Source organism: Nothoprocta perdicaria, unplaced genomic scaffold (genome assembly GCF_003342845.1).
Source record: "Nothoprocta perdicaria isolate Ctin4 unplaced genomic scaffold, notPer1 scaffold_3, whole genome shotgun sequence".
NCBI classification, from domain to species: Eukaryota; Metazoa; Chordata; class Aves; order Tinamiformes; family Tinamidae; genus Nothoprocta; species Nothoprocta perdicaria.
This window is the reverse complement of record NW_020455532.1, coordinates 4,041,846-4,057,926: the sequence shown is the minus strand read 5'-3', so window position 1 is coordinate 4,057,926 and position 16,081 is coordinate 4,041,846. Positions and strand designations below refer to the sequence as shown.

The 16,081-nt window shown below is 37.1% G+C and overlaps 1 protein-coding gene across 1 annotated transcript; it reads left to right on the top strand.

Moving 5' to 3' along the window:
* The first annotated feature begins 8,253 nt into the window (after nt 1-8,253).
* On the top strand, nt 8,254-15,661 carry NELFCD (negative elongation factor complex member C/D). The gene is made up of 15 exons (XM_026042234.1): nt 8,254-8,361; nt 8,538-8,653; nt 8,816-8,925; nt 9,327-9,436; nt 9,761-9,868; nt 10,212-10,364; nt 11,072-11,202; nt 11,628-11,793; nt 12,246-12,380; nt 12,902-13,041; nt 13,240-13,354; nt 13,673-13,768; nt 13,977-14,117; nt 14,569-14,698; nt 15,064-15,661. Exons 1-15 carry the CDS (start codon nt 8,296-8,298, stop codon nt 15,096-15,098), a joined length of 1,752 nt encoding a protein of 583 aa, XP_025898019.1. The 5' UTR covers nt 8,254-8,295; the 3' UTR covers nt 15,099-15,661.
* The last annotated feature ends 420 nt before the right edge of the window (nt 15,662-16,081 follow it).

The window sequence follows — 16,081 nt, the reverse complement described above, 5'->3', positions numbered from 1 at the left end:
AAGAAGAAGACCATAAAGCTTTAATGCTTGCTATTTAATAAGTAACTGTGTTTTTTTCTGTCTCTAATTTAGTGGCCATAATTTGCAGTTAGTTGAACCATTCCAACCTAATGCTTATCCATATTTTCCTAATTTTGTTTTATTTATTTATTTGAACTTCTTGTTTTCATGATTGAGGACTTTCACTTCTGTCTCATTCATCTGTTCGGAAACTTCTGACTTTACAGCCAAAACTTTACTCATTCTATTCAGTATTCATCATGATGCTGAAGTGTAAGATACTTACAAATGTAAACACTACCACTTTTATTAATAAAAACAAATACAGTGTTTTAGGGCACATTTGCATCACTGTAGTTAAGGTTGTGTCAGTATTTCCATTATAAACCCATAGAGGGCCTATATCTTGGCACTAAATTATCCTAAACTAAATCTTTGCCATACAACGCTTCTGCTCAAGCATGATTTGGTGGGTAGGTTTTTAAACACTTTCCAACACAAACTCTTGTTTCTGGTTTAAGTTATACAACTGTTCTGTTGGATGGGGGGTGGTTAAAAAAAAAATACTGGTTCAAGATTGTTTTTGGCACTTCTGTAACTCAGAAATGGTTTTGATTTAAAAACATAACCTTTGGCAAGCCAGTAACCTACAATATGGTCTGATCACTTTGGGTATTTTGTAAAAATAATAATAAATTGTAGAGATGTTGTGGTTTCAAAATCAGCTACTGTGCATTTGCAGTAACTTATTTCAACCCAAGGAGTTTTAGCAATTTGTACATCAGTGCACATATGCATTACACTGGCTGCTGAGTCAGAGTAGTGATATTTCTCCTCAAGTTTCATTCTTTTTTTTTTTTTCAATAGTATGAGGAGGTAAAATAACTATGAGTTTTTAAAGGTTGAGCTACTTCTCTGCTTCTGAAAGTCTAAAAACTGCTCTCTTTGAAGATGCTGACATTATATAGGGACGGTGTAAGTTGTTAGGAATAGACAGGGATGTAAAGCTTGTGAAAGCATGCTGGATCATCTGTCATAAACAGGAGCCTACTGGCTCATCTTGGTTTATCTGAAACCTCTTCTGAACCACTGGTACTGAGGATAGGATTTAACTCAGAGCATGTGATGGGGAATTAATTAGGGGAACTGGAGCTAATTCTGCTCGAGTATATTGCACATAATGGATACCTGCAGCATAACTTTCTTTTAGCAGTAAATCTATGCATGGAAATACTAGTGTTCATCACTTTAGGATCTGAGCACCTTGTAATTAATAATGGCGCAATATTCTTCTAAGTGATGTTGGATGTTTTATATCCTATTTTCAAATGTAGAAAATGGTGTACCAAGAAAAATGAAAGATGTAAATACTCTTGCATAAAAAGTTAAACACAGATGCTGAGGTAGAACCCATGCCATCAGAGTACCAATCCAGTGCCTTAGTGATCACACTGTTGGTGGTTGGTGCTATACAAATGCCTAAGATTGCAAAAGTAATTCCTGAACATCACTGAAGAAGTAGGGTCACGTCCATTAAATGTAGGCAGTGGAGAYTAGTGCAGGAGCAGATCCTCATCCCTAAAATATTAGTTGAGTTTATATTACAGGAAAATTAATTAAAAGCAAATTATTGTTTCTACTACTAGAACAAAACTGTTCCCCTCTTCCACATCTTGTTATTTCTGAAAATACATCCACCAGGGAAAAGTCTTTCTCTACTGTAAGAAACTTTGGTCAGTCTTTGTAAATGAAATAAGCTACAAAGGAGATTTCTGAATCTCTGCTGTTCAAAGCCATTACATTGAAAAAACATCACCCCACTGGTGACTGACAAGATAGGCGTTACAGTTTTGACAAACTTATTTTAACCCTGCTGATGACCGGTTGGCTCAGTATTTGTTATGGGTGGTGTGTTTCAGCTACTGGGTAGGCAGCCTGCTAGAGAGTACCGTTCCATATTGCACAGATGACTAAAATCTCAGTCGCTGAGGACTGGCTTGATAATTAATTGTTTTCAGTTTAGATTTTCACCTCATCTTTATCCTATCTCTTTTAATGTACTGAGCTGAGCWAAATAGTTGCATTTTAAAGCACAATTCTACTTGGAAAAGCAGCTGGGGAAGGATGGGGAGGCACTAATCTCTCACAGCATTAAACATATAAAAATAATAAGATTTTTTTTAACTACTGTGCTTTGTAAATTCAGTCTGAYTGAGGAATAAAACAGGGTCCTTTCTAGGTTAACAACAAGAAGTGCTCACTGACACCTATTCAACAAGAGGTAACTGAACAAATAGGTAATAATTTTAACTTAAAAACATACAATACAGTGTTTCAAATTTAGTCTGCCTCAAAAATCTGTATTTTAATAACAGGAAAAAACAAAAGCTTTTCAACTTTCAATCCACCCCTGATGCAGAGGGAATGATAAATCTTTAAAGGAAAAGAAACTGATCTTAGGTTTCTTTCATGTAATATAACATGCTGTGTAAGACTGGGGATGCCAGTACAAATTTAGGCAAATTCTAAATTAAAATGTGAATGTATCTCCTCACTTTAATTTACCCAGTTGTTTTACTAAATGAGATGATTAACACTTTTGTTCAGAATGTACAACTGCTGCTCGGATTTGGGGAAAGAACAGGCTTAGGGCAGAGGTGATAATGCTGAGAATTCTGTGGTTTTGTTCTGTTATGCAAACTCAGTGCTGTTTCTAGGCTGTGAATTTTATATGAATAATAGTGAATATAGTGTTTCTGTTTATGGTTTTTCTGTATTTGATATAACTTCAGAATTGCATCATTCATGCAAGTAAAATGCTAGTGTGCAGGTGGAGTTCAGGTAAAGAAAGGAGCTGCTGTATAAAGATTGGGAATCACCACATCAGGCTTGTGGGTGAGGATATTTGGAAAGAGTTTCCGTTACAGTTTATTTTTACTAAATTGCCAGTTTTGTTTTGGCAATATTAGGAAAGCTTCCATAAAAAGGCCATAAGGAGGAGTAAAGTGATAAAAACAGATTAATGCCCGTTTTGGGCTTAAAAGTATTGTTGAAAGGCATTTTAAACTTCTGTTAACCTACAACCATAGGAGGCAATGTGTCTTTGCTGAAGTATATGTATGCTGATTCATCTGTATCTCCGTGTTTTTAATCTCTGTTGTCTGTTTGCTTGAAGACACAATATCCAAAATGAAGTCTTAAGTATCAAATTTTATGACACTTTTTGGTGCTAATCTTGAGTTCTGCTTCCCACAGGGCAAAGCTATACTGGGCTACAAAATTTCATCTATAGCAGAGTCTGGAAGCCCAACGCTGGCAAAAGCAATGGCTGTTGTTACCATATTTGTGATTAAAACTGGGGAGCCTGCAACTGATCACTTGGTCCAAAATCATGGCCCCAAAACTGCTCTTGGAATCTCTGTGGCTGATAGGAGAGAATAGAGCAGCTGTGAAAGAAGTTATGAGACAACCAAGTTGAAAGTTCAGAGGAACTGGGGAAAGACAAATAGACTGTTAAATTCTTCACTTTGTAAGTTAAAGAAAAAAAAATGTGTATATATTTCCATATATATATATATATATATATATATTTATAGGGGAAGTTCTTCATTCTCCAGGTAAGTGACCCAGGTTGAGATTCTTACACAAATTTTCCAAGTTAGAGAATGTGTTTATCTAAAAGGCCAGGACATTCCCAACTGAGGAACAGTGACATTTACACCAACTACCCAGGCTATAGACGAAACTTGGGGATATTTAAGTAAAGTGTAAGCTTAATGGGTCCAAATGTCCACCTGCAAGTCAACTGGAACTTGCTTTGACACAATAAAATGTTTCTGCTATAGGCTCATCTTGTGCCCATTGTAAGGCTATTCTCTTTAAACAATCCACACTATATAAATATAGTTCCAACTTCTAAGCTGATGCTGAGTGAGACTTTAGAACAGCATTTTGCCTGCAATGTGGTAGCTAGTTATTTTTCCCTTGTTCCTAAAAACATTCTTGTTTTGTCTCTGAGTACTTTTCAGTTACCTAGCAAAGTGTTGCCATGTTCGGTATCTAGAATTTACACTGTTACCAGTAACTGTGAACCATAAGGTACAAAAAAAAAATTAATAAATAAATAAATTTATCCTTGAGGTTCTGCTTAAAAAGCAAGAACTTTTCAGCCGAAACTCATTAGCCTAACTTGATGCTGCTGTGTTATCCTACTTATCTCTAGTTGAATGTACTGGCTAATTTGTAAAGGGCTAACAATTATGAAATAAAAATTTATGGTAAAAGCATTTGTAGGGGGTGAGCAGCAAAGAGGCAATTAGCATACAGAGAATTCCAAGGTAGATATGGTTTGAAAACATGAATAAAAGGCAAATATTTTTGTAGGAAGTCAGTTGCTTCTATTTGGGATTTCTCTTTTATTCTAGGACAAAACCAAAATTAAGTTTTGTGATTTGATCAGCTATCTCCTATAGTCAACACCTTTTTTAAGTACAAAATACTGAAGCAGAGATTTTAAGTAATTCGCTCAAAAAACAAATGGCTAACTTTGACAGCTGAATTAAAGCTGGAATTAAAGCTGGAGCACTTGATACTTGGTTTATTCTTTATTCCTCTAGAGTAAAGCTGTTGCTGACCTTTATGTAGGTAAGCTTCAATTCCATAAAAAAAGACTGGCGGTGTTCCACATTGCGCTGGGCTTGGCTCTTCCACATCCATATCTGCTTTCCAGGTTGCCTCTACTGCTGCTTCAAAGCATCTGCAGAGCCTCTAGGCTGGCCTTCATAAAGGGTTTATGGGGTTCAGACCTTTATCTGTAACATGTTCACTGCTTCATCAAGATCTCAATATTTGGGAATTGTGAGTAAAGAACATTTTACACATAAAATGTAATCAAATAATTATGCATTTAGGAAGAAATATATTGTGCTCATTTGCTGGATAATAAAATCAGGGACATTCAGGTAAATTATAAGTGCTTTTATTATATGCAGTGGTGAACATTTTGCTAAAACTTCAAAAAACACTGATGCATATGGGGGAACATAGTTAAGCACAAGAGGACAGCCAATATTGTTTCCGTTCAGAGTTGTAAAAGTCTAGTTTGCAAAATCAATTTCTGGTACACTTAGTGTTTCATCACAGTTTAAATTATACCTTGAAACTGTTGGGGTTTTTTTTTATTTGACTTTGCCTCTTGTTTATTGACTCGGGATGGGGAAAGCTTGGATATTGCACTTTTCCTGCAAGGGGCCATCCAGCTAATGTCAGGCTCTGGTGCAGTCCCTAGTTTTCTTCTCAAGGAAAGCTGAAAGTAAATGCTTTGAGTATTGTTCATTATATATTTAAAAAACAGTGAAAACTAATTTTCTGTTACTGCTATCCAAATAAAGAGATACAAATATATAAAGACAAAAAGAACTTCTAGTTTTGAGATTAAGATGCTGCAATTACTAGTAGCATTATGTTCCAGTAATATTAAGTTCCTCAGAGGCAGTTGCTATGGGGAGCTGTTTGATTTGTCTGCCCAGCTAAGCAGTAGATTTTGTAGCAAGATTATCATCAGCAGTTCCATATTTGATGACAGTCCCAACTTTGGTCACTGCATGAAATTTTTACCGCCTCTGAAAATTCTAAGTTAACATATTATTTTGAGCCATAAGCTCTAAGTGYAATGAAATTGCCTAGATTGACTGATCCAAATATCCTACCTAGGAGACACACAAAAACCTTTCCATCTTGGGAAGGAAGTGTCTCCTACCTATACAAAGAGGTCTCTTGCAGAAGGCATATTTACTTAAGCCTTCTGTAAAGAATGAGGATCTCCTAGGTCTATAAATCATATGTAGATAATCAATGTACATTATTCATGCTAACACAAAAGCCATCAATATCCTTTATGAAGTGTAATGACATTGATTAATGCTTTGACCCCCTTCCTAAACCAAGTCCATGTTGTACTTGCAGCAGCAATGAGGCTGTAAATTCGTTGGGGCTAGAGCCATATTGCACAGACTTCAGGGCAATTGCAGAGCCAAAGATGTTTTTTTTTACTCATGTGTATTGCTACCGTTAATGTGATTTTAGTGGAAATTCATAGTAATGCCATTAGAACCCCAAACCCCACTCTGTCACACACATACTATCCTGAGAATGGGATGAAACAAAACATTTTGCAGATGTTAATTGTATCTTGTAACATGACACTGGAATAACTGTGAGAATCAAATATTAGATGGATGACAATGGGATCAGAGTCTGTAAGACAGACCAATGTAGCACTGTGCATGTTATTAACATACCAATTAATGCTGCTCTGACARCATGGGCAGCATTGCAGTTTTTGTAACTGGCTAATGTTCCTATTCATTGCCCTAACCTATCTTCTACTCTAAATACACATAAACAGCATCCAAAATTTAATTTTCTTTGAATTCCTTGACTGTTTAGACAGATTAAACCTTCCACAATTCTGTTCCTAGTATGAACATGTAATCATTATCGCTGCAGATCTGTTTATTTCACTTAGGAATTTGAGTACCTCTTATCCTCCTTCTCTGCCAATCTCTTTTCTTGCATATGTGTTTTTAGATTACATTGAAGTTTTAACACTGCTATTTCCAAGACTTGTGCAACAACTGATAATTATGTATGTGGTGCGATGTAACACTCTGGTAGTGCTACTCTGCGGTAAGGCTAGAAAATCTCTACTGTACCTAGGTATGCCTATTTCTACTTGTTCAGTTTATATTCACAAATTAAATTATTCCTTAGATACTTATTTTTGAAACTGAAAAAGTGATTCAATAATTATTTTCTATCATTTTGTCTAATATGTGAGTATGTATATAATATGTTAACTTTGCATCCGTCAATAACTACAGAAAAACATAAAATATGTTTAGAAATTAGGGAACAGAATTCCAGGCAGTCATCAGCATTATTCTCTGCGTAGTAGGTTACATAATTGTGTCATACAATGTGACATGCACTGGCTGTACTTAAACACGCGTTTCTTGAAGATCCTACAGGAATTCTTTTTTTTTTTTTTTTTTTTATCCAAGATTTGATGGACTTCTTTTAAAAATATTTCATATTTTACAAGAATAAAATAATAACAAGAATGAAATCTTTTTAAATAATTAATCAGCAAAGACTTTGGCAGCCGCCCAAGTCCCAGGACACACCCTCATCCTCCTCCTCCTCACCTTTAAGCTCTTACACAACTTGAGAACCGGATCAATGGAAAAGAAACAAAGAGATTCTGTGTGTTTTTCTCTTAGTTTCACTATTTCCCATCCCTTTGCCCAAAGCTGGATTGCAGGATCTCTTCATTTTGGTATTTGATCCCCTTCCCATTCTGCTGAGGCTTTGGGATTAACCCCAGTGGCACCTGGCAGCCCCCTCCACTCTCAGGACAACCTGCACTAACCAGGGAGATCTTGGGATCCAACTCCATGGACAGCAGGGACAAATTGTGTTTCTGCCTCATGTGCGACAACACACGTGGTCACGGAAGGCCCAAAGAGCCTTCAAGGAAAGGGAACCTGGCTCTCTTGCATCTCAGGTCTTCTCTCTGCTGCTAGAAATGAACCCAGTAACAGCTGTGAGGCCAATGATGCTATTTATGGGCACTATGAAAAAGTCTTGTTTACTGCCAGAAAAGTTTATTTTATATATATAATATATATGTGTATATATATATAGTTTAAATATGTGTTTCAATATTATTCTCTTGGAAGTTTTGAGGGACATAAGATTTACCCTGGTGCTGGGCCGTAAACATGGACAAACACTGTTATTCCACTTATCTTCACCATTCTTTACAAGGTCCAACAGTTTTCTACCTGCTAATTATTTTTATTTTCATCACGACTGTAACGGTTAATAATTGCTACTAATTTGTTACTTGTTTTTTTTTTTTTCTCCCATATGCTCTTCATGCTTTGGTAAGTGCCAGGAAACCGCTTGCTGCTAAATTCGACTCAGAAAAACCACACATCTATTTTCTCCTCTTTCGATCGCCCTCGGCTCTGGAGAGCTTTTGTRGTGTGAGGAATTTTAAAACTAAAACTAAAAACCTCGCCACCGCGAAGCGACAGAAAAACGAGTTTTTTCCCCCAGAACCCCCCTTTTCCCGCGTTTGGCCCCTCATGGCGGCGCTGCCCCGTCACGGCAGCGCCGCCGCGCGCGGCTCCGCCCTCCGGCCGCCCGCCATTCCGCGCCGCTCCGCCCAAGGGGGAGGCGGCCGCGGCYTCCTTTCTGCCGCCGCCGTGGCTTCCTCGGCCGCGGGGAGCCATGGAGGATGCCGATTACTTCGGAGGCAGCACGGCGGAGTGGGGCGACGACGCGGACGGCGGCGCGGTGAGTCCTGGCGGGGCGGCGGCGGCCGGGCCTGCGTGGCCCGTGTGTGGCGGGGCGGGCGGCCCGCGGCTTGGCCGGGGCTTGGAGCGCGGAGCCCGCCGTGCAGCCTCCCTGAGAGGAGGCCCGGGTGTGTTGGTGCGGGGAGGAGGCCCTAACGTGGCTGCCCCCGCCAGCAGCAGGACGACGAGGACGGCGAGGGAGAGGACGATGCTGGCGTCCAGCAGGAGTGTTTGCAGAAGTTCTCCACGCGGGACTACATCATGGAGCCCTCTATATTTAACACACTAAAAAGGTAGGTGTAGCCGGCTTGGTGGGTGGTACCCCCAGCTCCTTGCAGAAGTGTGTGATAAAGGGACAGATCATGCCACTGTTTTCCCTTGAGACSTCACCTGTCTGTTTGCTTGTTTTAATATAATAATGACTTTAAATAATTCCTCTCTAATCCTTTCATCAGGTATTTCCAAGCAGGAGGTTCCCCAGAGAATGTGATCCAGCTGCTGTCTGAAAACTACACTGCCGTGGCCCAGACTGTGAACCTGCTGGCAGAGTGGCTCATTCAGACAGGTAGGACAGGCCGCACGGTGCCGCTTTGTGGCTTTTGTTAGAAATGCCTGGACTGGTGGCACATTGGATCATATGTGACGAGTGGATAGTGTGAAAGCTCTCACCTGTATGTGACTAAATTCTCTTTGTTGYGAAGAGGTTTTAAGCATACATGTTGCAATTCCTTTATGCACTTGTGTATTACAGCATTTCTGTATAAGGCTATAAGCGCTTTTCAGTATCRTGACAGTAAATAATATGTTACAAGATATCATAAATTGTTCCTCTTGTGAGATGACTGGCATTGCTGTTTACATGACTGATGAGGAGAGCTTAAGAAAAGGACTAGTGTAACCTGTGATCCCAAACATTTATGCAGGAAATGCAGCATCTGCTGACCTTTTTTTGTTCCTTCTGTACAGGTGTTGAGCCAGTGCAAGTTCAGGAGACTGTAGAAAATCATTTGAAGAGCTTACTTATCAAGCATTTTGATCCTCGGAAAGCAGATTCCATCTTTACAGAGGAAGGAGAGGTGTGTATGGAGTCCACATTGCTGTCTTTATGTGAGTGAGTCTTCTATAGATTCCTTCATCTGATGGAGTGGGAGGTATAATGTAGAGCTTCTTTTCTCTTGCCAAGGTCCTTTTCTGTGAAAGGAATTTTTATTCCTTATTGTTTCTTAAAATCAGGTATATTTCATTGGCATTCTCAGTGGCTACTTAAATTCTGGATACAGTTTAGTTTTTATTATTGATCTGTGTCACAACTTAGAGGATTCACAAAACTCAGAAGTTTTCCTTCCGAGTATCTTGACAACTAGACATTCTTACCTCCTTTCCTCTCTAATTTTTTTCAGACTCCAGCTTGGCTTGAGCAAATGATAGCACATACTACATGGAGAGATCTCTTCTACAAGCTGGCAGAAGCACATCCAGACTGCTTGATGCTTAATTTTACTGTGAAGGTAATACATTCAAGCTAATAAATGGAGAATACTGCTTCCTAATYCTTCTGGTGTTAAATATCAGCTGTTGTCCTGCTTGCATGTCTCTTGTATTCCTCTTAACACTGCTTATTCATATCAGAASAATACAAGAACTTAACTGTAGAAGAAATTATGTTACAAGTTGTCAGTGGTAAATGTAGTTTTCTACTTTTCCATATTGTTTTTGTAATTTTTTTTTCTTTGATCTGTATTTGCAAATTCTTGAAACACCTCTTAYGTTTTGTGTTCTTCCAGACTCGGGTATTTCTAGTATAAACTTAAATAATATATTCTGTGGGGTTTTTTTCTGTTATTGTTGTAGCTTATTTCTGATGCTGGATATCAAGGGGAAATAACCAGCGTTTCAACAGCATGTCARCAGCTGGAAGTTTTTTCTAGAGTCTTGCGTACATCTCTGGCAACAATTTTAGATGGAGGAGAAGAAAACCTTGAGAAAAACCTCCCTGAGTTTGCTGTAATACTTTTATTTCTCTTTCATATGGGGGGAAAAAGAAATTCAGGATAGGCTGTACAAATTCTTGCATGGTTGTAGAAAATCTTGAAGTCCTACAAAATCTTGCAAAATATTTTGAAGCGAAGGTGTATCTAGGTTTAAAAAAAAATTGCTACCTAACCCTGACTATTCAGTCACCATGATTTTTTTTTTTTCTTTTTCTTTTTTTTTGGGGAGGGGAAGAATGGGAACCTGCTTAACTGACATGTTTATTAATTGTATAAAGATGAAATAAATATGTCTTATTTCACATTTAATGCAATATTTAAAGAGAAGTCTAGTCAGACCTCTGGYAAATTAAAATAATTCTGTTCTAATCTGTGTCAGTGATTAGTTCTTTTTTGTGGAATAGTGTAGTGAGATTTGTGTGGCATTTTACTTGGGTGACATATATTGCAGCGAAAGTGCAGCACAATGAGTAGGTCATGACTCCCTCTCAAGTCCAGCATTTAAAATCCAGAAATTAAAGATTTAATACTTAGTTCTTGCATGATGTCAATGCATAGTGATGCTGTGTTTTTTTTTTTCCTCTACTTTTTTACTGGCTGTTGTTTCTTTCTTTGCAGTAGTACATTTCAGTGTAACCTTTCCTATTAAGGGAAGTTTTCATAGAAGAATACTGGCATATTTCTTGCTGACTGATATGGTTTTGCTGTGTGCATTCACAGAAGATGGTGTGCCATGGAGAACACACGTATCTCTTTGCTCAATCTATGATGTCCATATTAGCCCAAGAAGAGCAGGGAGGGTCAGCTGTCAGGCGGATCGCTCAGGAGGTTCAGCGATATGCTCATGAAAAGTAAGTGCTTGCTATATTTCTTTGTGCAAGGTAAGTCACTGTAATWTGAATTGTTATCTTTTGTGCATTCTTGTACCAGTAGAGGGGGAGTTCTTACCTTTTTGTAAATGCTGTGGTAGAATGCAATCATTTACAATTGAGTGGTTTTTACTTTGGCCATAATCCTTAAAACAACTGAAAGGTTCAGTGTCCTGTTCTAAGAGACTTGAAATAGCAAGAATTAAGAGCTGAAGAAAGTGTCTATCTAGTAAAAAAATATATATGTTCTTTGCATAATTTAGAAATAAGAGAAATACAGTCATATTTTTGTAATTGTCCAAGGTGATGGGGTCAGTCCTAAGGCTAAAAATAGTATGTCCGATTTAAGAAAATAAGTTCTGATTTAAGAAAATAAGTTCTCATGAATGTTTATGTTCTTTATCAAGAGGCCATGATGCTAGTCAGATCACTTTAGCACTGGGTACTGCTGCCTCCTATCCTCGAGCATGTCAAGCACTTGGTGCAATGTTGTCGAAAGGAGCTCTGAATCCAGCAGATATCACTGTCCTGTTCAAAATGTTTACAAGCATGGACCCGCCTCCAGTAGAACTGGTTAGTAGTGTCTCTTTATTTCATTGCTTTTCTTTTTTCTTTCTTCTTTCTCCATTCCAAATTGTTTGGGTTTTTTTTTCTTTTTCCTTTCCTATAATTGCTTGCATTAAAGTTAGAAAAGAACTAATTAACTTATTTTAAAAGAAGATAATCTCAATTTTTGCATTTTTTTTTAAATAGGGGTAGGTAATTTGTTTCAAACCTTTCACAGTCTTTCTCTAACATGATTTCTGATAACAAATGGTAAAAGTTACATACATACATACACCTATTAGCTTTCCTTTTTTAATGCCATAAGTTTCCCTAAAAGGCCCAGACATCTAATGTATTCATAAGACAAAAATTTCTTGCTAGTGCCTTATTCTATGCAGGGTTCGTCAGATGCAAAAATCTTGGTTTTAGACGTTTGTTATAATTCTTAGGTTCTCATAAACCATTCCTTTCCTTCACAGATTCGAGTACCTGCTTTTCTGGACCTCTTCATGCAGTCATTGTTTAAGCCAGGTGCTAAGATCAATCAGGACCACAAACATAAATATATTCACATACTGGCATACGCAGCTAGTGTAGTAGAGATGTGGAAAAAGGTAATATTCAGTTCTGTGAATAATATGTTCTTTTTAACTACAGTGATATAACTGCTGAAGAACTTCTATGGTTAAGAGATTTCTTAGTTTAAAATAATGTATTCTGATTTATGTCAACTGAAATATTTGGAACTGTCAATCCTGAATACCTCTGAAGATCAAATCATACTGTGAAAGTTTCACTGCATTGGATATTTTTGTTGTCTTTCTGTATTCTAGTTTATCCAAAAGGATATCAGTAGCAGATATCTACTATCTGTTAGAACTGTATGTGCTTTTTGGAGGAAGATGAATTCTATAAACTAAAATAGTTACAGTAATTCTTAGGGGATTAGATAAGGGAAATGTTTATGCTTCAACTCTTAYTTAGTTCTAAAACTTGCATGTGAACCTGCATTTTAGGAAATGTAACGTGAATTTAGTCCTATAGCCAGTTGCAACCCCTCTCCTCAAGTAGCCAGGGATATCCTCTTTATTCATGTCTCGCTTTTTTTTTTTTTTCCTCTTCTCTTTCTCCTCAGAATAAGAGAGTCAGCATAAACAAAGATGAACTCAAATCAACTTCAAAAGCCATTGAAACTGTTCACAACTTATGTTGTAATGAGAACAAAGGTGCATCAGAGTTGGTTGCAGAACTGAGCACCCTCTATCAGTGTATCAGGTGAGAGCAAATACTGGTCCCAAGCTGCTTGTCAACAGGAAATGTTAAAAGGAAGTGTTTTTGCAGGGAACTCTGTGAGAAAATTCTTGTTGTAGAATAGGTAAAAATGTGGTCCAAAAGTAACTTTCAAAAGATGATGTTTAAAATGTACTGTTCTTTCCCTGAATGCTTCCTACTAAATGAACTCTTCTTTTGCAGATTTCCAGTGGTGGCAATGGGTGTATTAAAGTGGGTGGACTGGACAGTGTCAGAACCACGATATTTTCAGCTGCAGACTGATCACACGCCAGTGCATCTGGCATTACTGGATGAGGTAAGATATGGAAAATCTTGCTGGAGAACAATTTTTTTTTTTTTTTAATGGTATCTGACTTACATCCAGTTCACTTAATACTTGACACTTGCTGTAATTCAGTAAACACATGGAAATGAATCTATTTCAGTTCAGAATTAGTTAATTAGTTTTGTCAACTCAGCTATGTTTACACTAGGGAAATTTAGGCATCAAAGGAGGCAATAGTAGAACATTTTAAAAATAAAAAAATCCCTGTCTGGCACTCAACAAGCTTGTCTGATAAAGAGGGAATATGTTTTTAATTCTAATGTTCTTACTTGGCTGTCTTGTTTGCAGATCAGTACGTGCCATCAGCTCCTTCATCCCCAAGTTCTGCAGCTTCTTGTCAAGCTCTTTGAAACAGAACATTCTCAACTTGATGTAATGGAGCAGGTGATTCTCAAAGGATTCGGTGTTTGTGTTGCTTTCAGTGAGGATAACTGCTTCTGCTGTCACAGCAGTTTTATGGAGTTTAGAAATCCTGTCCTTTCAAAAGAAGTAACATGACAGATACTGAATCAATAAGGATGAGTAATATTGAAAGGGAATTCTAACTCGTGTTTTCTCCTCATTCAGCATTTTTTTTCTTTCCCTTTTTTAGCTGGAATTGAAGAAAACTCTCTTGGATAGAATGGTGCACTTACTCAGTCGTGGATATGTTCTGCCTGTTGTCAGTTATATCCGCAAATGTCTGGAGAAGCTAGATACAGATATTTCTCTCATCAGATACTTTGTTACAGAGGTTAGCAACCATATTTTTGTTGACTAGTAAGCAGAAATAACATCCAAGCAGTTAGTTATGATTGATACTGAAGTTCAAGTCATCTCAGATTAAAATATATTTCAAGATAAGAAACCAGATTTTGAGATTATATTGATACATATATATGTGTGTGTGTGTGTATATATGTATCAATATATAGCGTGCACTCTGTATATATATATATATATATATATATATAAAAAAATAGTGATAGTCACAAGGATGTGATATAGTCCTACTGGATCCTGATTTGTGAAAGTATTAAGCTACTGGGTAGAGTACTACAAGAATACAGAGTTTATCACTTGGAGAACAGGAGTTCTTAAAAGTACAACTATTTATATGCCTTCAATAAGAATATTGTGTATTAGATATTGCCTAAACCACCTATTCAACTGGAAGAATAATCCACCTTTGCCTACTGTTTCAGGTTTTGGATGTGATTGCTCCACCATACACCTCAGACTTTGTACAACTTTTTCTTCCAATCTTGGAGAATGAAAGTATTGCAGGTACTATTAAAACAGAAGGTGAACATGATCCTGTCACTGAGTTTATAGGTAAGGCAAAATTATCTGTTTCATACCCACTTCCTTCTGTATTTGTTATAACTCTTTTTAAAAAAGGAGGGGGTATGCCTGACAACTCTCTTCACAGGTTATATACCCTCTGTTTTAGGGAACTATCTTTAGGAATTTCTATGTAATCAAGAATGTATGGGTAGAAGTGAGAAGTCCTGCTTTTGGAGAATTTACACTACTTTCTCTTTTTTCCCCCCCTCTAAGTGTTACTCTTTTGTCATATACTCCTACCTGAGAATAAGATGACATGTTTAATGCCTGAAATCCTAATTACTTTATGTAATGCAGAAATTCAAGCAAACAGGTATACTGGAGTGAAACACTGTCTTTTCATTTGTTTTAAGCTCACTGCAAATCTAACTTTATTATGATGAACTAAGCAGCGGAAACATCAAGAATGCAGAACGTATGGTTACTGCTTTGCCACACTCTCCACCAGKAAGTTTCTGTAACTGGGCAACATARCAGGGAGGAAAAAAAAAGTCAAGGAAGAAAGAGCTGAAGGACATTTAGTTCATTTGCACAGTGACCTTGAGCTTCATATCAGAGGACTCATGAGGTACTTTGGAAAAATGGATTAATTTATAAAAAAAAAAATGGATAGTTCAGGATCTTTGTTACACAAATCAGTATAAATTAATTATTCTGAAGGTGGTAGCTGAAACAAATTATTTTTGTTCTGCGAATGGTATTTTTCATTACATGACTTTCCATTCATGTTCTTATGATAGCTCTTAGGAAAACCAGATAGAGAGGCAAGATTAGTTTTCAGTGAACTAAGCTTTGATCTTGAGAGTTACATAAAGGAGCTTGTATGATTAGATCTGTGATRTGGAAAATCCAGAATGCCTATTTTTCACTGTTGCATTACATTAGACATCTAACAACCCTGTTTGTTTACTTTTATGAAGAAACATGTTTTGTGTAAAAACTGGAGTTCTAGATTTTTGTTTGTTTCAGATTTTTTGTATGTTTTTTGTTAAATAGGTGCACCAAATATTACTGGTAAGTTTCATTACCATGTCAGAGTTCTACTGTTAAACATGAATGTATGCAAAAAATCGATACTATTTGGTGTGACTTGTTTTCAAATTTCTCTATCATGATTGATCCTAAACAGAGGAGAACACACCCTAGACCATAACTTACTTTTAAATAAAGGCTTTTTTTTAAAAAAGAGCTTTGAAGTTTCAAAAGAGCACTATTTTTCTTGTATATTTAGGTGAGAATTCCCTTTATACATGTAAATACTATTTGTATAAAATGAAGGAACGGATTTTTTTCTAAACATCTATTTTTCTAAACCTTTCTAAAAGATGTAGTTATATGACTTTAAAAGTCCAACTCGGTGTAAGCTTATAA